Source organism: Vidua macroura, chromosome 1 (assembly GCF_024509145.1).
Source record: "Vidua macroura isolate BioBank_ID:100142 chromosome 1, ASM2450914v1, whole genome shotgun sequence".
Lineage (NCBI taxonomy): Eukaryota > Metazoa > Chordata > Aves > Passeriformes > Viduidae > Vidua > Vidua macroura.
The window spans coordinates 29,931,122-29,954,509 of NC_071571.1; the positions used below are offsets into that span (position 1 = coordinate 29,931,122).

The 23,388-nt window shown below is 34.7% G+C and overlaps 1 protein-coding gene across 4 annotated transcripts in view; it reads right to left on the bottom strand.

Annotated features, from left to right (window-relative positions):
* The window catches only part of SNX13 (sorting nexin 13), a 64,827-nt gene that overhangs the window by 11,533 nt on the left and 29,906 nt on the right, over positions 1 to 23,388 (bottom strand). The window contains exons 4-19 of one of the 4 annotated variants that reach the window (XM_053982350.1): positions 23,141 to 23,230; positions 22,585 to 22,706; positions 20,132 to 20,253; positions 19,885 to 19,986; positions 19,136 to 19,224; positions 18,602 to 18,685; positions 16,103 to 16,241; positions 15,568 to 15,656; positions 14,812 to 14,911; positions 13,115 to 13,308; positions 11,984 to 12,088; positions 10,434 to 10,566; positions 9,668 to 9,705; positions 5,238 to 5,307; positions 2,659 to 2,798; positions 87 to 194 (exon numbers count right to left, since the gene is read on the bottom strand). In XM_053982350.1, coding sequence (XP_053838325.1) covers positions 87 to 194; positions 2,659 to 2,798; positions 5,238 to 5,307; positions 9,668 to 9,705; positions 10,434 to 10,566; positions 11,984 to 12,088; positions 13,115 to 13,308; positions 14,812 to 14,911; positions 15,568 to 15,656; positions 16,103 to 16,241; positions 18,602 to 18,685; positions 19,136 to 19,224; positions 19,885 to 19,986; positions 20,132 to 20,253; positions 22,585 to 22,706; positions 23,141 to 23,230 — 1,725 coding nt within the window. Of the gene's footprint in view, positions 1 to 86; positions 195 to 2,658; positions 2,832 to 5,237; positions 5,308 to 9,667; positions 9,706 to 10,433; positions 10,567 to 11,983; positions 12,089 to 13,114; positions 13,309 to 14,811; positions 14,912 to 15,567; positions 15,657 to 16,102; positions 16,242 to 18,601; positions 18,686 to 19,135; positions 19,225 to 19,884; positions 19,987 to 20,131; positions 20,254 to 22,584; positions 22,707 to 23,140; positions 23,231 to 23,388 lie in introns of all 4 variants that reach the window. The other 3 variants (XM_053982343.1, XM_053982358.1, XM_053982365.1) reach the window with 3 other exon arrangements.

Consider the following 23,388-nt stretch of genomic DNA (forward strand, 5'->3'; position numbering starts at 1 on the left):
TTTATAAAAGAAAAATCCACAAAGGCAAGCCACCTCTGAAAAAATAATTCTAAGCACAGAGCTAAAAAAAACCAATAACAGCTTACCTGCAAATAAGCATTTAAATCTTTTTTCCTCTTTTCCAAAAACTCTCTGTCCATATTGTTAAATGTTTTTTTTCCAGGAAGTTTTAGTATATTTGCAAGGTTTTCAAACTAGAAAAAAAGAAAAGATTTTTTGTTGCTTTAAAGAGTTTCAAGTCTTCATATAAGGACATTCTATTCACCTATTCTTATGTATCATCTAACACCTGACAAAAAGAATTCTGCATCATGCCTGGAACTCAGAATTCTTGGAGAAGCTAAAGAAAGAGGTACGCTGTCAATAAAAAATGTGTGAAAATTCCCAGGAGACTATCACAGGTAAAATTTCATATATTGTGAAACTCTCTTTTGAAGTACACTTTTGAAATACAAACCAATAGTGTGCAAAAGGCTTAGGCTCAAAATTTATCATTATTATTATTTGGAATGAAGTTACTACAATTATAAGACTATAAAGAGTAAAGATTTTTAAGAGAACTTGTAAATCTTTCTAAAATCTCTTTCCTATCCTGATCAATTCTATTAAGGAAATAATTAAGCTTTTCTCCCTGAAGAGATGGCAGCACCTAGTTTAAACAAAGGTTATCACAACTTGCTCTATATGTAATGATCTGTGCCTTTTCTCCAGGTAATGACAGTGATTGGCACTGTAGTCTTTGACACTGTACATCGTTGACATGTACTCTGATCTAGTTTTGCAGGAAGAATGGCAGTCCCAGGGAAGGAGAAAGGAAAGAAGAGGCCCTAACACTTAATAAGGCTGAATATATTTGGTACAATGCACAAAAAATTAAAAAGTGACAAGAACAAAACTTGAAGAATCAGGACTATCCCCATATAGAATCCAGACTTCCTGTAAATAATATCCTTAAGGTGGTAAAGAGAGAAACATACAGTATTCTAGGCTTTAAGAAACAATATGGAAAGAGGTTGCATCCTTTTTCTCTTTAGAAAAAAACACAACATTACAGATTTAAAGACATGGATTCCATTCAGTCCTTGCAAGATCTCTTCTTGCATCATTAAACTTTGGAAGGCCACGAAGCTCATATGAAATTTATGGTCTGCAGGAAGCACCAAAGAATAGTTCTTTACAACTTCAGAAATCCCATTCCCTTGCAAGTAGGTCATAAGGGAAAATAACTGAACAGAAGATGGTCTAGTTTTAATAGTTTTCATTTGGACTCTTATATCTAACCAGAACCAATATAAGCAACTAACAGCCTCTATTTTAAATATAGGTATTTACTTCAAATGGCATTTATTACATGACTGACTAAAGGAACTGGTGCGAATCTATTCAATGCTCTAAGGAAAAAAATACTCAGATACTTTGAACTGCTTTGAACTACTTCAATTCCATTTTGGATCGACTATCTATTTTCTCTGAAAAACAGTCCCTGACCTTCTTACTGATTTTAAATCAATGATTCTAACTTTTACCCTTAACATGTCAATAAAAACATCTTAGACAAGCACACAAGACAATAAGAATGTCTATTTTATTGTCAAGACAAAGCAAAACTGTTGGGCACATCTGAGATGCCACAGTGAATCACAGAAATCTGTTTACTTTTTGCAATCTTAGTGCTCTAGGTTAACATTTCCAGTCTCTGTAAATTCAATCAGACTTAGCAACCAGAAATGTTGAGCTTTCATATTTTGAACATCTTTGCTTTTGCCATTTATTTCTACTCATTTAACGTTATGTTGGTTTTAAATTATTGTCCCATACCAACAGGATGTTAATTCACTCTAAGATCCACGATTCTTCAAAACACTGAATTAATTTAAGAAAATAAATTTGAAGGAGTACAAAAATTGGTATTTTAACTTTATTGACAGCACACTAAGACCATCAGAAATTCAAAGGAAAGTTGGACTTCATTCATAATTAATCCAAGTATTCAACATGTTTGCTTTTTTAATAAAGCCTTTTCAGTTTTTATTACTGCTGTAACTTTAAAATGCTAACTTACCTGCACAGAATTTGTTCCCTATGACTCTCAATTAATAACAGAGTAAAGGGATACAAACTGACACTTCTGACTAGTTCAAAGGTTATGCAGTCAAATCTGACTTCTGCAAAGGCTTGGTTTTAAAGCACTTCAGCCTCCTTTTAAAGGCACCGTGTTTTCATCTTTTTTTCATGTCAATAGGTTCTACTTTGTACCAGTTGGTAAATTACAACTCTCTATTTCTTCCTTCTTTCATTTTAGGAGGATAAAGAGTCTGAGAATACACGTACAGCAGTAAAAGGCAGATTGGTAGTAGTATAGTGAAGTGCTACCAGCTCTCCCTTTTGCGACCCCACCAATTCTTAATATTCACTTAAAATCTAAATACCTATTTCCCAACCTCAGCTTTTATTTCTTAATCTCTGACAAATATAACTAACTCTCTTGGAGACCAACAGCACTTCCAAAGAAAGATTTAAAGTAAAATTAAGCCGTATGGGAAGAGGTGGGGAGACTTTCTAAGTTCCATTTCTTTTTCAAAGAGCAATCAGATATTTACCATCAATTATTAAACTACAGGAAAGTGTACCTATAAAGATTTTCATGAGACTGGTTACCTGTTCAGTGATCCTCATGTGAAAGTCATGGAAGTCGCTGTAGCGCCGGTATGTCTTCCACATCTCCTCACTGTTTGCATTTCGCCGGTGAACGGTGATGGCGTACAGGGCATATGTCTTGCCGTGGTCATTACACACTCCTGCCACAGCATATGGGTCAGAGTCAGCATAGACTAGCAGTTTTAAAAACAAAAATAAAAAAGGAACAAACAGAAAGAAGGAAGACGAAAGGACACAAATGTGAAGTGAAGAAATGTCTGAAATGACAGATTTGAAAGATAAAAATGGACATGCAAGCAGAAGACTAAACTATCCCTTTAACTTAAACACTGTATGGTACCCTCCAAAACTTACTGCATAAACTTAGAGATTAAACAGCTTTAAAGCTAGACAGGTTCAATGACATGCAAAACATAAACAAACAGAAAAATTTTCAACTTTTAAATAGTAAATAGAACTTTAAAAAAATATTTTAACCTAAAGAACTCAAGATGGGGGTGAAAGACAACTGTGGAACCAGAAGAAATTCCAGTCTGCAAAGTAGTCTAATCACATTGCAAAAGTCTGCCCATCAGAAAAGTCTATAAATACAAGACAATGATTGCAAGCTGCAAGCATTCAGTTTTGTTATTGGCATCAGTAGTTTTTTATTAACTCAGCAGTTTGTTATTAACTCTAGGATAAAAATCACTTCCCATGCTATTTTAGTTAAGTATATTTACAGACATGTGTGTACATATATATAATTCATTCTCTGTGTGCGCACACACACACTGTATGGAGAAGTCAATTCATAAATAAAAAGAACACATATAGCTATCTAAAATAGAAGCAAACATCTTTTTGATCTCCGTTAAATATTTAAGTCTTCTTGGACTTCCTCCCTCACAGAATTTTCCCAGTACAGTTTATTTCAAAACCTTCCATTTTATTTAGAGAATAATCTAGAACCAATATTGTTTACACTGCACACCATTTAAACTGGCAACATGTAGTGTTTCTAAGTATTGAGCCAATATCCAGTACATACAGTTATCCAGTGGCTAGATGAAAGTCTTTTTAATCAAGGTCTCAGCTGCTGCCTATGCAAGAATTACATACTAGAAAGGAGAAGAGTGGGCACAGAGTTATCTTGTCTTTGCAATCCAACCTCTAAAAGAAGAATGTTGAGTGCTGAACCCCCAGGGGAATGAGCAGGCAGTCAGGATGGTGCCAAAAGACTGCCCAGAGAGCCGTCAGGAACCCCCTGCACTACGGATGCTGCACAAGCCCCATCCTCTACATTGACATTGACCACTTGGCCCTGCAGCCACCAGACCACATTCCAGGGGCACTGCCAAGTGGCATCTTCAGAACCACTTCAGGCAGAAAAAGAAAGAAGTTGCTGTCCCTTATGCCACAGCTCTTAATTAGTATTTATTTTGCAACCCAAGACAGTGTGAATCCTGAAACACACAGAGATAATCCTGTCTGTATATAACCCTCACACACAGGAAAGGATAGTAACTGGGTGAGGAAAAGAAGCTGTTCACAGATGCAGTTTAATACTACCTTGCAATACAAACCTGTACAGATCTCCTGCTACAACTGGAGTATTATGTATTCAAAGTCATAATGGTAGTTATCAATACATGCTGTCCTTAAGATTATAAATTTTACGATTGATGTGGTTCTAAGTTTACCTTTTTTTCTTAGGTTAGAATGATGAAACTTCTAAGTTTAATTCAGAAAAAAAGTACCACAGGCCATTTTAATAAAAAAGCAGAATTTGGTTAACTTTCAACGCATTTTCCTCTTTCCCTGAGGACTGACTACCATTACACTCGGTTTGCACACTACCCTCACATTGAATTGGAATAGGTTTAATTAAAATGTAAAGTAGCTGAATGCTTACTGACAGCATGTGTCCACTACATAAATTCATAGATTTAAGAGCTTATTGCATAGTAAAATCTACCCAAAAAGTATCTGAAGATCACTTCATAATTTAATTGCCCAATGCAATCTAATTTAATTAGAGTATTTGAAATAATAGTTGAAATTTTTGTTATTTACTTTCATGTAACAAAGAAAAATAATTTCTTTCTAGGCAAAGTTTTTTAAAAGATACTGAAAAATGCCATCACAGTAACAACAGAACTCACTTCCTTAAACTAAGCTAAGTCAGTAAGGAAGCACAAAGAATAAGGGAAAAGTATTATACTAAGAGAATGAAACAGTCAAGACTTATAATTCTGTGACTAGAAAGAGAGATATCTTTCAGAATTTCTTTAAATAATTGCTAAAATAAATCCTACTCGATAGTAAGTTTAATGAATGATTCTCCAGAGATAAAAGTAGTAATAATAATAATACCATACACAATAAAAATTAAATTACTTCTTAAGTGATATATAGTCTGTGACCAACAGAACAAATACTGGAAAGATTTCCAAAAAGACTTAATGGAAAATATGAATTCAAATGTTTTATGAGGCCAAAAAAATGAGACAACCAGGATTTCAAGGGCCTGTAATACTACAAAATTAAAAATAAATTATGGGAAAAAAGTTAGAAGATATCGTAACAGATTCACTTACCTGTATCTGAGATGTATGCATGGAGCTGAACTGACTCATCAGCAGGGACATTTGAAAGGTCATCTAAAGACTGCAGGTGGGGAGATAATATAGGAGGAAAAAATACGAAAAAAAAAATAAGATCAGAAATACATTGCACTTGAGATGTGTTTTGATTAATCTATTTAATTTTCAAACTTTCAGTTCATTATACTAAAAGCTTAGCGCACTGTAACAGTGCAGGTGTTTGTACTACTTGGTTACCAAAGCCATTCTTTTGCACAGTATAGGGCATTTCATTTGCCCCATCATTTTCACACATAGTTTTGTGACCACTCATATTTGATTAAACATATTTGCCACTTCAGTTTGATATCTCAACCCTAATGAAAGTACAGCTAAAAATGGTCTTTTACTAAGCATTGGAAAAAAAAACAAAATAAAGCCAGAAAAGCTCCCAAACAACTGGGGAGATACGGATGTTGTGTAACAGATGTTGTGTTTGGCTTTTAGCTTCATAGCATTCTATTTTCTTTCAAATGTCTTTATGCCCTACACAAAAGTTACACAGCAGCAGAAACTGGAAGTTTTTCTGCTTTATGTAAAAAAAAAAAAAAACCAAACAAAAGCCAACATTTTTCTCAGGAATATTTTCTGTCGTAAAAAATGAACAGGTACATTCTCAGCTGGTTAATGCTGTCTCCATATCTAATAATTACTGGGATCAAAAGAAGTCTAGTGGGTCTTTTAGAGAAGCTTTGGTTTTAGTTAAAATTAATACATCTGATTACTAAGATTTAACATAATAAAGCTCTTCAAGACTGTTGGAAGACTTGGTTATGCAACTGATAGAAACAGAGGATGGGCCACTATGCATCCTAATCTTAAATTATCAGGTTAAAAAAAAAAGAGTTGGAGCTACCTAAGTATAATTCACAGACACTCAGATCCCAGTTACTTTATGTATTTTACCCCAGAATTCCCCAAAGAAACACATTCAGAATGAATATAGCTATTTGCTATCTTTTATAATTTAACCAAGCCAGTTTAATAGTGACTTACCACGAAAAGTAATCTAGAATGGGACTTAGTAGTTAACCATGCCATTCCCATATCAAACTAAAACCTCTACCTACATCAATTCAGTTTCTAAATCTCTGTTTCCTTAACATAAAACAATATACGAAATCACAATCAAAAGATAGGCTGGATTTAAACATGACTTATTTAAAGACTCTGCTCTTGCCCCTTCTTCATCTGAATTTTTATCAACTCCACAATATCCCAACATAATACTCCATTGCTTCCTCCTCTAGTTCTCTACAAGGAATGGCTTTTTCCTGTCTCAACCACCTCAATCAGTCTCTGCCTAAATGTCTACTACTGAAGGTAAGGGAAATAACATTTCTGTTGTAAAGTCTAGATACCAAATAAAAGGCATCTTAAAAGTATCTGAATAACATGTGTTGGAGTAGGGAGTCTCCTCAATGATATGCTTGTACACTTTTAGTACCAAAGCCCCACACTGAGAAAAGGTAGAAGAAAGAAAAGCCCTTCTGAGGAAATCTGTTTTGCCACTACATGCTATAGTGCTAGAAGTATGTCTGTCGAATGGTAGAACAGATGAATTTATGCAAAAATATTTTGACACCAGACATCATCTTTACCTCAAGAATCTACAAGTTACTGGATGCCGGAGAGTTATTCTGGAAATGTATCACCATAAATGGGCTTTCCTTTAATCTTTATGCTTGGTTTCAGTCACTGTTGGACACAACACTCCCACTTAGCCCATTCTGGATCAAGTCCCTTGAACAGCCATGACCCTCTCAGGTGCTGCTCCATAATGCTGTGTTTGATTTATGAGCAGAGTATCACCTGGGACTGGCTAGCAGAAGACATTTGTGGAAGCCTGGATAAAGTGCTTGATTTTAAAGCTCTAGGATTTGATTATCAATAAGATGGAAGTGATGTGATGTTACAAGAGAAGACAAGTAACTGCCAACTGCTCAAATGTTTTGTTTTCCTCAAAATACTGATATTAGGGTACTGTTATATTTTTAAAAGGCATAATTATTTATTGTTTTCCTGCTTCCCTTCACTGTCACTCAAGTTCAGATTTCTTTGTGATTACTGAGTGGGGCTCAAGCTGACATATGCTAATGATTGCCAAAAGTTCAACCCAGTCACTTCTGCTGCCCTTCAAGGTCTTGGAACACCTGTGTAAATCCTTATATTTACTCAATGCAAAGCTCCCATTATGGATCCTTTAGAGGAAATCTGCAAGAGTCTATTAATATTTATAATAATTTTATACTCCAAAAATGTGACCCACTGATTTAATATAGTCGATTAATGTATCAAATTAAAAGGCAGAAAATAAGATTTTTTTGTAAAACAACTTTTCCTCAAAACAGTTTTGAGCCTCTCTTCCAAATTCTTCCAGTGAAAGTATGAATTGCAGACAATTTATTTTATAATAGAAACTTTAGGAAACACTCAACTACTGTGGCAAGGCACTATACAGCAACTATTAATACAAGTAAATTAAAAGGTTGAAACATGAACAGATAACACAACAGACATTTAATATGAGCTAATATATCTACCATTAGATATATTCACAGGAACACAAGTTAATTAAAAACCTAAAAATATCACAACCCAATCTTATTTAATACATTGTCATTAGCTGCAAGTACAGAAATTTCCTGACCTTTAAAGTAACCTCTCCAAGCTCTATTTTTCTTACGTAACAGACTAACACAAGGGAGCTAAACTATGTGTACAGAAATTTACTCTTGACATGGAATTCAGCCATCAAAAACTAATCTACCAGTATTCAAACACCTGTAAAAGCACTGAACACCCTGAACAATATGGACTACAGAAAACTAAGAGTAGTTCTGCATAAAGAGAAATTTACTTATGGATTTCTCCTAGAATGTTCCTAACTCTTTATAATAAATGTAGTATTCTATAAATACCCTTGTCACAACAAAAACAAAAATCAAGTCTTTGAAGAGTCCCATGCTAATACCTATTTGCAGTGCAACAGTGCTTGGTAAACTCTTTAGGTCTTTCTAACTTAGCTTGGAAAGTCACTTGAAGCAGCAGATAACCACTAGCCAGAAAAGCCACAATCATGACAAATCCTCATCCATAAAATATAACTCTGGTATGGCACAACATTATTAGAAAGAGTACTTTAAAGACATTTGAAAGATCTTTGTTAAAGAGATTAGTCAGTTAAAAAGCTCTTGTGAAAAAATATGGCTAAATTAAGTTTTTCTTCTGCATCTACCAGGAGTTTGCATTAATTGTATCAGCCGAACACCTCCCCTTTTCTTTACATTTCAAAATGTCAACAACAGGAAAATAATAGGAAAGAAAATCTCAGTTTAAATTAAAAAAAAATCCAAAACTCACAAAAAATGAACCCCATAAACAACAAACCCCCACACTGAAACACATTGACATTAATGTTACGTGTATTCCTTTAGAAAACACTCATTCCTTTTCATGCAAGCATGACCTTATCAATGCAATGGAACTCCTAAGGAGCTACAGCACCTTCCAAGAACAAACTAGAAGGGCCCAGGCATCGCATAACCCAGGAAATTGCATGCAGATTGTAAATCTCTACGTAAACCTTCATGAAACAAAAAGGTTTGGAAACATACTATCATATGCCCAACTGAATCTTGTGTACCTTGTGGCTCAGCTACACACTGTCTGCAGAAACATGAGGAGGATATATACCAAATTTCTTATGATTTCTCCTGTTTAAATACATGTATTTGCATTTTTGGTTCAGGTACACTCATTTAACAAAGAAAAGGTTTTGACAAACTGACACAGGTCAAGAATCACTTAAAAATAATAAAACTGAACTTGAAATTAGATTAAAAAAAACCCAAAACCATAGACTCATGGCTGGAACAAACTCCAGATACTTTAATGCTTCCAAATCAACTCCTAATGAAAAAAAAAAAAAAACCAAAACAAAAAAAAAACCAAAACAAAAAAAAAAAAAAAAACCAACAAAAAAAACCCCAATAAAAATGTAATTAAATGCCTCATTTTACAGTCTATTTGAATTTAATTCTTTGAAATTTCTCTTTCAAAGGATTTGTTTTCACCCATTATTATGTAACTCCAAATTTATATCTATTTAAGAAAAGCAAATAGGGATAAGAAATTATGCTTTCCATAAATTAACTGTTTCTGTGAGAAACAATGCAAAATTTCATTAAACATGGCAAAATACAAAAAGGAGATGTTTTATCTTACGGAGTAATGAATAACTTGTGTGTTTTAATTTGGTTAAAAAACTTTTTCAGAAATTCAACTGCAGTGAAGTAAAACCTATAATGTACATTAAGTTAAACTATTTTATCACACTTTCTCTACTGTTGAGGACAAAAAAAAAAAGAAATCAAAGCACTTACCAGATTTATGCTGCCAGTAGGAGAACCATTAAAAGATTCTGGGAGCAGTGAGGAAAAGGAAAGAAAAAGCCAAGTCAGAAGATTTCTCCACATTGTAGGATCACACATAAATAAAAATGCATCCACAAAACATTATGAAAAATGAAGGGACAATCGTGGCACTGGGCAAAATGCTGCATCCAACATGCAAGTATTTCAAATTTCCAGTAAAGACACTTAAAGAAATGTAGGTTTATAAAGAGTCTAAATAAATACTTCAGAGATAACATTTTTTAAAGTTTATATCCCCACATGGTACTGTTGTGTTAACAAGCTAGTTTAACAGTGAAAACAATTTCCACTGGATTTGTACTTCAGTTAACAAGAACAATGTTTTTATTTGCTTTAAAGAGTCACATCTCCTATGTACTTTCAATTTCTCTTTCCAGAGAGGACTATTGTTATGTATTAAAAGAACCTAATATATTGAAGAGTTTTAAATATTTTCACAAAAAAAAAGTAGAATGGAAGAATCGCATATTTATTTTAGTGACAAACTAGTTACCAAGACCGGACAAGAATTTATATAAGATTAATAAACTTATTACAGTGAAAACCCTATGTGAGTTTACACACAAAAGCACAAGGAGGAAAATAAATTTAAGTATCAAAGACACCACAGGAGTATTTAATTTCCTAAAAACAGTGTGGATAATTTTTTTATTTTCATTTTAAAGCAGAGAAAAGAATGGTCCCAGGAAATAATCCTTAGAGATACAGAGCTCACCTCCTTCACCATCATCTGATCCTCTGAAACTGGGATCCTTCAGCATATCCAGCTCAGCTAACATACGCACATACAACACGTTCTGCTTGAATGAAGGGTAGAACCTCTCATCTCTCAGCATCAACTCATATACCTTATTGAAACAAAAATGCCAAATTCAGAAATACTTATTGCATTTTTTAATCAAACTAGTTTTCATAAATTCTACTTGAACAAGAAGTACCTGTGCAAACGCGTCTCTGACTTACTCTTAATGAAAAGGTTATCAGAAAATATCTAACTAGTCAGATGTGCACATCTAGGAAGGGAAGTAGCACCATAGCTGTATATGCTTCTGTTCTCTGCTCTTAACCCTTCCAATTGCAGTATACACCTATTTCATCTTTATCTATTTCATAAAAGGTTATCTCAGTCCCTCCTTGTGGATAAACTATAAATGTAGACCTGCAAACACTAAGGGCAAGAGGTGAGGAGCGGGAAAGAAGGGGAGAGAAGACACCATATGTGACCGTTCTGACAATTCCTAGTTTAGCCAATACAATATAGCCATACCTCACAAAGACTTAACCACACCACCTCAAACAATTTACCTTTACAGCATATATACAAGTATCTCTACGTAGCAGGAATTAATTTACAATGTTTGGATACTCATGTCAGCTCTAGAATATTTTAATTTTTTTTTTTCCATGGACTACTGTTCAAGTACTATCATCTAGTAAGAATAGGAAAAAACCTAATCCATACAGTTTTCAGGAAGTTCATTTCCTTTGTAACATATGGGAAATTTATGGTCTTCAGCAGAATTCACAAGTAAGGCCCAGATTTCACAAGGGACTTTAATTAGTCTTAAATGGAGTCCCACATACAATAGTGTGATTCTAAATTCTACAGCTCATACCATTAATTTGTAGCATGAATGAGAACACTGAAGTAACGATCTAAAATAAAAACATTTCAGACTGGGTATGTAAGTTATTGCCAGAATATTAATCATTCACTTTTCCTTTTTAAATACATGTATTAGACTTGAATGATAAAGTCTACATATGCAGGTAGTAAATATATTGTCTTTTTCTTCAGTACTTGAGGCTTCTAGCGCTTCATTGGGCAAGTCTGCAGAAACAGATGAGTCAAACTAATTTCTGGGAACAACTATAGGATTTAAGATGGGACCATTACATTCACCTTTGAAAAAGAGAAGTAAAACTGAACAAAAACTGTATGTTTTAGTCTACTCATTACTTTTTTCTTAAATTGGTGCATTAACACAAATAAAAACACGATAATTCTAAACTGTGTTTCATACTTAGATTTATACAGGAAGGACACTTACTCCTTCTGTCTACTGCTTTGAAAACCGTGGGCTAACGAATGGAAAAGCAAAAGTTGACAATTTTAAACGAGTGTGATTTTCATAGAACAGAAAAATTATTACACAGCTTTTAGGGTTTAGATATTTGACTTCTTTCTTTTCTAGCATCTGTAGTTATGTTTCCTACTCTATAGCATTAACAGTTCTTATGAAATAAAGGATGAATAGAGTATACCTTTCTCTGAATGTCATCAAAGATTTCAGGTGTTGGATCCTCATGGTTCAGTGTTTCTGCAAGTTTTGCTACTAAGTTGTCATCAATATTAACTCTTGGAGATGCCTGTCATAGAGATTTAATCAACTTTTGCAGCATAAAAATAAGAAAGTTCTACTTTATCAAATAAAATAAAATCCAATACAATGCTGCAACTCTCTAAGTAAATTAAATTTCTTTTTCACAAGTATCTCTGTAACTGTCTAGAACATATGATAGGAGTCAGATCCCATCCACCCCCAAATTAAGTTCAGAGTTTGTATTAAAACTTGGAAGTTTCATTATTAAACACTAGGAACTGCCTCAAAAACAATTTATACATACATTTTGAAGCAGTACCTAAATCAGATTTACTCAGACTTATAAACAGTTTTTATTTGTTTATGAAAAAGATTAAAATTTAGAAATCAAGAACAAGCCAGTAAAAAAGTAATAGGATGAAGTTCTGAAACATCTGAGGAAAGGCTAACAGTTTGTCAACTGCCCATTTCTGAGTGAGAGGTGATTTTTATGCACACACAAATTCAGAACAAAAATGCTTTGTCAATACAAGCTAATGAGCAGTTTCTTCCACAGAGGAATCCTTACTGCCTATTGAAAGATACCCAATGGTGATATTTGAGCAATTTACACAGACTATTGTAGAGAGGCACAAGAAGCTATTTCATTTGATAACCCAATCATAATCCAAGTTTGGACAAATACTCAGTTCCATTTTTTTCAATAACACTTCTTAAGGGGGCAGGCAAGGATAGAGGGCAGAATAAATGGAAGGAAAAGGACAGCATACGCAGAGAGACGCTTTTTTATTCTGTCTTGACTTCTAGAAAGTCAACTTCTGAGGAACACAGTGCATCTGACAAGGCAGTCAGTGGCAATATGAGCCTTTATAAATAAGGGGGAACACAAAAGAGGAAGACTTCCTTACTGCTTGAGATGAGAGAGAGAGAAGATACACACGCAATAGCTTAAATGTCAACATGTAAGCAACTTGTACTACATAATAACCATTTCATATTAACTTAGCCATAACCATATCAAAGAAGTATCAGTATAAAGAATAAATAAACTGCAGAATGAAGTTATTCCTACCTTTTCTGATAAATATTGCTCATAAACTCCAAATGCAGCTGCTCTTAATAGACCCTTGGTCTGATTAGTCTGATGTTTTCCATCTTTCTGCCGGCTTTGAAGTACCTCCAGTTGTTGCTGTGCTGTAACCCTGTATCCTTCCACTGTCATCCAGAAAAACAGATGTGCTTGGCCACCAGTTTGCTGCATGTAATCTCCAGAAAACAGACACCACATGACCTTAGTTACTGTTGTGCATCTTGGAATAGGAATGATGTTGACTACATATGGAACACCAGGATCTGGTTATACATCTGGAATACTTGCCATATAGAGTCAATTGAAAAATACATATACATATTAGTGATATGTATGTATATATGTACATATTGGTGATAGTCAGTAAAAAAAAAAACCTGAGAGCAAAGTCTAGGAACTAAGCACTGAATCCTCAGATGCACATGTAAAATGTGAATCCATCACTACTGTGTGAATGTAACAGGCTTGTACAGAATGATGCAAATGGAGACAAAATTCAAACTGAATTTCTAAAAAACAGGTTCATAGAATCATGGGATCATATTTACACTGGAAAAGATGTTCAAGACTGCCAATTTAACAGTTTTCAAGTCCACCACTAAACCATGTTCCTAAGCACCACATCTACATGTCTTTTAAATATCTCCAGGGATGATGACTCTACCACTTCCCTGGGCAGCCTGTCAAGCCAATGCTTCACCCTTTTGGTGAAGAAATATTTCCTAATACCCAATCTAAACTTCATCTGGCACATCTTGAGGCAATTTCCTCTCACCCTGTTGCTAGCTGCCTAGGAGAAGAGAGGAGCCCTCTCTTCACTCCAGCCTCCTTTCAGGCAGTTGTAGGGAGTGCTAAGATCCTCCCTGAGCATCCTTTTCTCCAGCCTAAGAAACCCCAACTTCCTGGGACACCCCACATAAGACATGCTTCAGACCCTTCCCCAGCTTCGTTGCCCTTCTCTGGACATGCTCCAGCACCTCAATGTCTTTCTTGTAGTGAAGGTCAGGATTTGAGGTGTGACCTCACTAGTGCTGAGTACAGGGGAGCAATCACTGCCCTAATCCTGCTGGCCACACTGTTGCTGATCCAAGCAAGGATATCATTAGCCTTCTTGGTCACCTGGACTCACTCCTGGCTCATGTTCAGCTGCTGACAATCAGCACGCCCAGGTGCTTTTCTGCCAGGCAGTTTCCCAGCCACTCTGCTCCTGCCTGCAGCACTGCCTGAGGTTGACACAAGTGCAGGACCTGGCACTTGGCTTTACTGAATCTCATACAAAAAATCTCGGGCCATAAATTCAGCCTTCTTCCCTCTAGAGAGCCTTCCTGCCCTCCAGTAGATGAACACTCCTGTCTAACTTAAGTGTCTTCTGCAAACTGACAGAGGATGTTCATTTTATGCCCAAGACAGCCTCCAATTATCACATCACCCTGTTTGCAAACAACAGGTTCAGACAGGTGCCTTTCTAGATTGGCTGCCTCACCAGCTGTGTCAGGAAGTACCTCCCATGCACTCCAGGAAGTTCCTGGACTGTTTCCATCTACTGCATTAAAAGGACTACAATCACCAACAAAAGTGATGGATATTCTTAGTACTGACACTTAGCAATTCCAAGTACACTGTCCTGTGAGTTAGCATCGTCCTTATAAATAAAACAGATCAGATGAATTAACACTTACCCATAAAAAACTGTAGTGCAACATTGTCTACCAAAATATGGTCCAGAGGGACTGTGCAAAGTTTTCCAAAGTTTGCTGCCAGTTTCACAGTATCTATTTCCTGTAAGACACAGTTCAGTGTGTTCATAGGTTTTTTTTTTAATTAACTTTCAAAAGTTCTACTTACTACAAAGCATATAGGTTAAAAAAATTACATTTCATATAATAAAGTAGCATCTCAATGATTAGCTATTTTCATGATCACTAGTAAATTAAGGTCTAGATTAGGAGGTCATGTTTTCTTAATTATTTGTCTTCAAAACCAGCTGCAGCTGTTCTGCTACATGATAAGCTGGATTTTAATACTGCTGTTCATGTAATACTCTACAGATCAAATTAACCCTGCATACCTCATCAACAGTGACAGTAGCAGAAAATAAATTAAAAAAAATTAATTTCAGCATTTGATGGGCTGCAGTTCACCACAACTAAATTAATCTCTGCCACATTTTCCTCTGCCTATATGACACTTCTTGCTATTACAGCAATACCTTCAGGTCCAGCTATAAAATGCTTAATCACTTTAATAGTCAATACATGCAGAATATTATATTATCTTGGAACCAAATCTAGGCCAAATTAAGAGAATCAAGAAATTAAGTAAAACCAAACAAACCAACTCTATCAACCCTTAATTATAAAACAAGCAAAACTAACAACTAGTCAGTCATTTGCAACCTCACTCTCTTGAAACCAAAAAAATTTTAAAACACTTACTTTTCCTGACTGCAACCTCTGAATTCTTGAATCACATACTTTAATAACATATAATAAACTGTTTATTTGATTTTTTATAGTGTTGATATCTGCAAGCAAAAACAAAGACAATTAAGCAATACAGATGACTAAATAAAGTCTTCATTTTTTTTTCTTTTCAGTTTAAATACCTTGCTAATGAAAGTGAACAAGAACAACTATTTTTCTTTTCCCTTTTTCATATTAATGGTTAACTACCATTAACACCTTAAATATTACCGAAATTAAGAACCACCAGTCAGGCAGTTTTGATTTAACAGAAATACACTTAGCAAACCAAATTCTCTATACTTACAAAAAGGAATCAAACATACACCAACTAAAAAAAACACTTATGAAAACAAAAACTCGAGTTTTATGAATTCTTACTCATTTTTTAAATAAAATACTTTATACTATGCTGCATCAGAGCTTTTATTTTTTAATTGTTGCAATAATCTACAGCGATCATGCTGGTAAGTACATTTCATATTTTGCAAAGCAATGCAGCACTAACCATCTCCTGCTGTATCTAGAGATCGAAGATATTGCAATTCTTCACTTGCTTTATCTTTCACAGCTTCCAACTCGCCTATATTATCACTTAATTTAATAATATTCATAAAGGCCTCATAGTTACAGTTGGAATCACGAATCTGAAACACAAAGTTTTACAGTGTAAGTAATGCAAACCAGCTAAAAGTACAAGACATGATTTTTCTTCAAGTGAATTAGTTTGATACAGCACTATAAAGTGGCATTTTGAAAGTTCTTTGACACTCGTAAATTTTCCTCTTGGTACTCAAATTCTACATGGACTGAAACAGAAAAAGCACGCATAGTCAAAAACTATTTCACTTCATCACTTTCTGTTTCCAAGAACTACAACATAGACACATGGGAAGTCCATTAACCTCCTTAATGAAGATGTCCAAAATCCAGTCTACCATCTTCTGCTATTATCTCCTTAGCTGAGCAGGCAGAAAATGGTGAGACCACTGAAAAGGTTCAGCTTCACCAAGATCCCCTGCAAGTACACACGCTCCCAGAGTAATGGTTTCTTAAGATACAGAATTACAAAAAGAATTAAAACATTCTACAATGTAATCACAACCTACTAAGGGAAAAACAAATCTACATGACTCCTCTCTGGAACCCTAATTCAGATACCCTGGCAAATACTATTAAGCTATTTAAATACATACAATTTTACCAGTATTGGCATAACCTGCTCTAGGGACTCAAAGGAATTTGTGCAAGTGAAGGAAGCCTACTGTGCTGCCAAGATCACTGGAAACTGTGCTGTGAATGCAGCATGGAGATCAGGGAAAGGTTGGCAGCATTACAACACGTGCACACAGGTGCTGAGGATAAAGACAGCGTTAGAACTCAACCATCTGAAGCTAAAAAAGTCACTTCACCCACATCTCTTCTAAGTGCTCACTTTGATATGGAAATGTAATACTTGGTCTGCACTGAAGAAGTGCATTGACACGAGCTGCATGAAGCAGAAAGAATGAAGACTGGATACCACTGATCAAAGTTAATGGAAAAATCTCCCTAAAAATCTGCTTTTAAAGTAATAGTACAAGCAGTACTTGAACTTAAAACATTTTGTAAATTTGTGAATTTCACAGTGAAGAGAGACCTTTGAATTTACTTCTGATTTTGTATCGAAGCTTTGTATTTTATTGCAACAGAATTAGTATCGGACTGTGGTATGTCTGGAATTAAACCTCTCTTTTCCAGAAACTGATCCTTTCATTCAAGTGTGACTTTATGTTAAAGGTTCCAAAAGAAGCCAGGATTTATTTCGGTCATCTCTACTTCTGACCTTAATTTCTGCAACAATCTCCATTTCATAAGACTTGTATTAAATTTTTTCCTTATCTTTTGGCCAGCACATTTGTTTCTTCATCTCAGAAAGCAATTTTGAAAATTAGTTATTTGGGACATCACTATCACAACAGAAAGCTTTATAAAAAGCACAGAATCCTATCTCTGGATGCAGCCGGGGGCAGTGCTCAGCAAATAAAGAATGAGGCCAAGTTACAAATAGAGAACACACGTAGGAGAAGAGGGGAATCGAAAATTGAAAATTCTGGTCCAGATGAGCAATATTTTTTCTTACTAACATAGGTTCCAGTAGAATGCGTGCAAACTTTTACATGAAGTGAAGGAGGCTGGAGTGAAGGAAACACTGCACATATACACTTGAAGCCTGCACATATACACTTATAATTCCATACATAAGAATAACTTTGAAATACAAATATATTTTCAGCATAGAATTTGAATGTACACTATAGGACCAAAATATATGACTAAAAAGAGAAAAGTTGGGGAAAAAAATTAAACTTGATTCATTAACTATACAGGATAATGACATACAAGAGTAAGTTTTAACTTGCTTTCCAAAGAATCAATATTGTTAATTAAAGCATAAATATTCTATTTATGTTAGCATATTTACTATGTAATACTACTTTAAAATTTTAGTGGCTTTTCTTGCAGGTGCATTAGAAAGTTATCAAAGTAAAAAAATTGTTTCTGCCCATTCCATTGAATTATTTGGGTTAACACAAACAGTCCTAAAATAATTGCCCTGAAATTCCTTCGCAGAAAATAAATATTTCTTAGTTTTCATTCTTGAGGTCTCTTAAGCTTGAAAGGCCAAACTGTAAACACAGGGGAAAACACCTCCACGGGTACTGCCATACTTCCCAAAGAGCCAAGCAGAACAGTCAGAGGACTGAATTTTACATTTTGTTGATACATGTCCTCAGTCAGGCAACTTTTGCTGAACAATCAAAATGAGGAGTGCAGATATATAGACTCTTTTTTTATGTGTGTATAAAATTTAGTATAGCAGCCCTAAGTTCACTATCTCTACCAACATATCCAATGGTAACGTTTATACCAGACACTTATCCATCGTGATTACAGGGAACATGAGTAAAGCTGTATATGAAAACGTTCTGGAAATACAAACAATTTTAAACATTTTATATCTTACCATCCATATGACATACTGATTAATATAATCAGGATCACTGAGCTGGTTTATTAATGGAAGAAGAATTCCTCGGGAGAGGATTTCCTAAAAAACAAAGGATTTTTATATCATCATTTTTACACTTATTCATAAAGTTAGTATAACTGCAACAATTTAAACATTATTGTGTAGAGCTTAAAACACAAAAGTGTAATTACAGAGAGCATTTAATAGGCACTACCACATTCTCTTCCAATTAACACTACAAATGTAATTTGTAATTGCAAGAAATTACAAGAAAAACCTCCTCAAGAAAAAACAATCTCAAAAAACCAACATCCACTTTTTCATGCTTTTGTCATGATAGAGCTAAAAGAACCTTCAAAAACATTTCAGACAAACTGTTCCCCGCTATTAAACACTTATCAAGACTCTACTGCTTTTAAAATACCCTAATATTAAAATAGATCAATTTTAGAAAATAAGACCAGCAGTTTAAAAATTTTTATGACATTAAACCAAAGAATTGGGATGGCTTTTAGAGTCTGTACGTACCCTGACAAAGTATCGCATGATCTTGTTCTGGAAGTCTCCAGGAGGTAGCAATATATACAGTAAAACCTCACACAGATCCCTTAGGAATCCTAGAGAAGGAAAACAAAAACGCCTCAGCACAATTTCACATTATGTTACTTCACATCTAACCTGATATCACCAAATGCCATAGATAAATCCTTAATTCTGAGTTCAAACATACAATACATGTATCTCTGTAATGCTTTTATTCCAAGCATTACAGTAACACCTTTCAGATGGAATATAAGCAGCACTCATGAAAAATATCTACCTCAAACCCAAGACAACAAAAGCCAAATTGCAAGATTAAAAAAAAAACCAACAATCTAACTCTAATGCATTTTCCTTACTTAGCATATTCAGGTTTTTCTCCCCTCCTTCAACACTTTCCCTAAAAATATAGTGCTTTTTGCAGCAAGACTACAGAATAGTGATAAGGAAGGCACATCTACCAAAAAGCAGTAAGAATCTGCAAAACCATCCCCTCCCTCCCAGGAAAAAATATTTTTATCTTAGAATTTTTCCAATAAAAGGAGGAAGACTTACATAGGTACATGCTTCATTTTAGTTATCACATTAATATGTCCAAATCGGAAGAAATATACACGTATGGTACATAACCACACTGAAAGTCATATGCTAAGATTTTATACTGTGAACACAATTGTTAGTATTTTAATTTAGTCTCCCATACTAAAAGATTTACTTAGAAGATAATATTGAGAGACCTTCTTCATCTTTGGGAGAAGTGCAGACTAGATCACGACAGACTTCTTTTTCCATTTCAACTTCAACCTCAAAGAATGTATCTACAAGTTCCTCAGCTTGATCTATGCAAAAGAAAATAAAAAACCATGTTTTTGTCAAGACTAGAGACTTGAGAGAGAACTTGAATTATAAAATAAAGCTAACTATATTTCACACACATAAGATACCAGCCTACTCAGACTCAAATAAAAAAAATCTTCCCATTACCTTTCATCTGATTGCCTTTCTCTGCTATCCTTTGCTGAGCTTTTCTGAAAACTCGAAGATGAGTGCCAAAGTCATCAACAAGTCGTGTAGTGAAATAAGGCTGCCAGTCTGTCTCCTTTGACCTATTAGTAAAGGACATCCATGGAAATTAATTATTTTATTGTGAACACAAAGAACAATAATAAATTCCTACCTCTCCTTCCTTCCTGTCAAGAACCACACTGATTGTAAACATGGAAAAGCAAAGAAATAAATCAGTCTCCTAATTGCCTATCCACTGAAAACCCAAATATTGTAAAACACCACTCTTGAACCACATTAATATTTATGCTTGATTTAGTTGAAAGTCAACATTTGCATGTAGAATAGCATTCTGATTTGTGACATTGTCAAATATCTGTAAGAAGTCCTGATATAAACAGTTCACAATGTAAAACTAAAATACTCTCCAGATCTTTTTCAGCCATACTTCCTACTATTTTGGAAGGCATATAATCTAAATAATTTTCTTCTCAACTTGCAGAATATGCACCAGTGAGAAAACACACACTTCATTTGAAACTAAACACAATCTAATATTATCAACAATTGATTCCACAGATTATATGAGGTTCTTAGCATACTCTTCCAACAACATAGGTTTAGATCAGAAAATAGTCACTGTTAGATTTACATAAAAGTACCTGAATGGTGTGAAAAGGATAGAGGTATTTTTATGATATCTGTGCCTTACTAGGCAACCTAACAATCTGATTGTGTGTTACGGGTTTAATGAACCTTGATGCCAGTAATAGCTTTTACACCACACTAAGTATTTTATTGCCTGAACTCTCTCAAGGTGTTATAACACTAACCCTTCTACAACACTTCCTTTTTTTGTCTTTGTTCCCTTACCTGCTCTTTCTTTTCTCAAGGAGAAAGAGCTAAGGAACTCTGGAAGAAAGGGAAGGCTACTGCAAAATCTAGATGTGTAAATAAGAAGCAGAGCTGTCCCAAAGGGCCATCGATCAAGCAATCCAGATCCCCATCCACACAAGACAGAACCGCACAAAACCTCTGGATGGCAGCCTTAACCCAGGCTCCCAAAGCTGCAGCTCTCAGGGAATACTAAATTCCCACTGTACTCATTCTCCCCAGAAGCTGACAGGCTGTATGAAAGTACAGGTGATGGTACTAATCTAAACTGCTTCAGCTATATCCAACTAAAGGCATTATAAATACACTACATCATTTTTTCTACAGAAGAAGAACTGCTGCAGGCCTGTGAAATTGATTTGCTTTCTACAGCAGAACACAACAGCACAGGAGAAGTGCCTATTTTTGAAGAGCTATCATACTGCAGAAAAGAAAAATAAACTTGCCAAAATTTGACCTACTTTGACACAAACTCAGCGCTCAACACTGTCCAATGAAATGGAAGGTACCAAACAGACAAAAACACTGAAGCTAGGTAGTCATGTCCATTTCATGCCTAAGTTTGGTTGCTGTAACAGTTTATTTAGCATCGTTTTCACCATTTCAATATTTTTTCCTAGAATTTTCATTATTTTATTACATCATATATTATTATATTCATAATTATATTATAATTATTTTTTCTTAGTATTACACCCAGTTCTCCATCTTTGGCCCTCACTGTCAGAAAAGCACAATAACCTACATTTTCAAGTCAACAGAGGGAGGGGATAACACCATAAAATTGCTAAGAAGTTACTTATATTTAGGTGACCCACAACCTCTTCTGCAGGGAAAGCAAGTAACAATAAGCACAGTCAGATGAACACCTGCAATAAAAACTTAATAAACAAGTATATGGATATAAATGCACACACGCCTGGGCTGAGAAATCAGCCATACTAAAGAAGTGAATTTCCCAGACAAGTTGCTAATCAAGTAGCAAAAAGTCAGGGAACAGCAGCAGAAATAAGGAGTAATTAACAAACTATCCGTTTGTCCTCAATCAATCCTGTTTAAAAAAAAAAATTTTGCATATGTGACATTCTATTTCACTTCCTGGACTATTATTCTTTCTAAAATACCCACTGTTCTTACACATGGAAGAGCCATACCACTTCTAAAAATCATCTCAGATGATACACATGTTGAATTCAGACTTACCTCGGGAGTGGCCCTACTCTTTACATGAAGAATACAAAGAAATAATGATTCACAAACTTAATGCTTAAGTCACAAAAAAGGAAAAAAATAGCAGTTCAGTGATTTTAGACAATCTAAATTTTTAAATGGCCATTTTCCAAAAGATTATGATTTCAAACACTGCCATCTCCATTATTTCCTAGGGGATCAGCAAAGGATCGTATTTCTTATATTATAATCTTAAATTTTTACATGCTCTTTCTGAAAATTCACAACTAGGCTAGTAGATAAACTTAACCACGTACCTACTACCATACAACCCACAGTATATTGATGGAAATAAAAACAAATCTTACCTGGCAGAAAACTGAACAAGTGCGTACTGAAGAGCCTGCCTAATTTCCAGAAGAAAGGATTCATCATCACTTAGTGTGTAATACCAATACTGCACATAGTCTCTCAGGGAAAACTGGATTACCTGAAATTGGAAAGAAAAAGAAAAAAAAAAGAACTAATGAAAAAGTGAAAAAGGACAAAAAAAATATACAACATTTTTTTGTGCCTGATAACACAATAGCAGTTATCCTAAAAGGTTACCAGAGTGAACAACACTCCTTTGCCATTATGAAACTGGGAGTGAAACAATAGAATTCACACACTGAAACTTCTTTTCAGACTGGTTTGCACACATTGTTTTTACCACCACTACACTGAGAAAATAAAATAAAATATACCAAAAATATACTCAAATATTGCCCAATATCCCAGCCTATCTCCCATGGTTCTTTCATATATCACTCTCATATATGGTAAAATTTTGAAATTCTATTTGTCACTCAGCTACTTCTGCATTACATAGTCAATATTGGCAAAGTAAAAAAAGTAGGTTAAATAGTCCTGGTTAGAACTTACCTGTTGCAAAGGCTCATCAATTATGTTTGCACCTGTCAGTCTTCTGTCAATCTTAATAGGTCTGGCTTCACGTTTCATTTCTTCTATGCACTAGAAAGAGATTGGGAAACGTAACTTTGCAGGGTTTAGCTGTAATTAAAAAACAGCTCTACTGCTTACGATATATATGCATATGCCCAGTAATGACTATATATATTTTCTATATTATTATAATTTATGGAGAAAACATAATCATAGAATCATAGAAT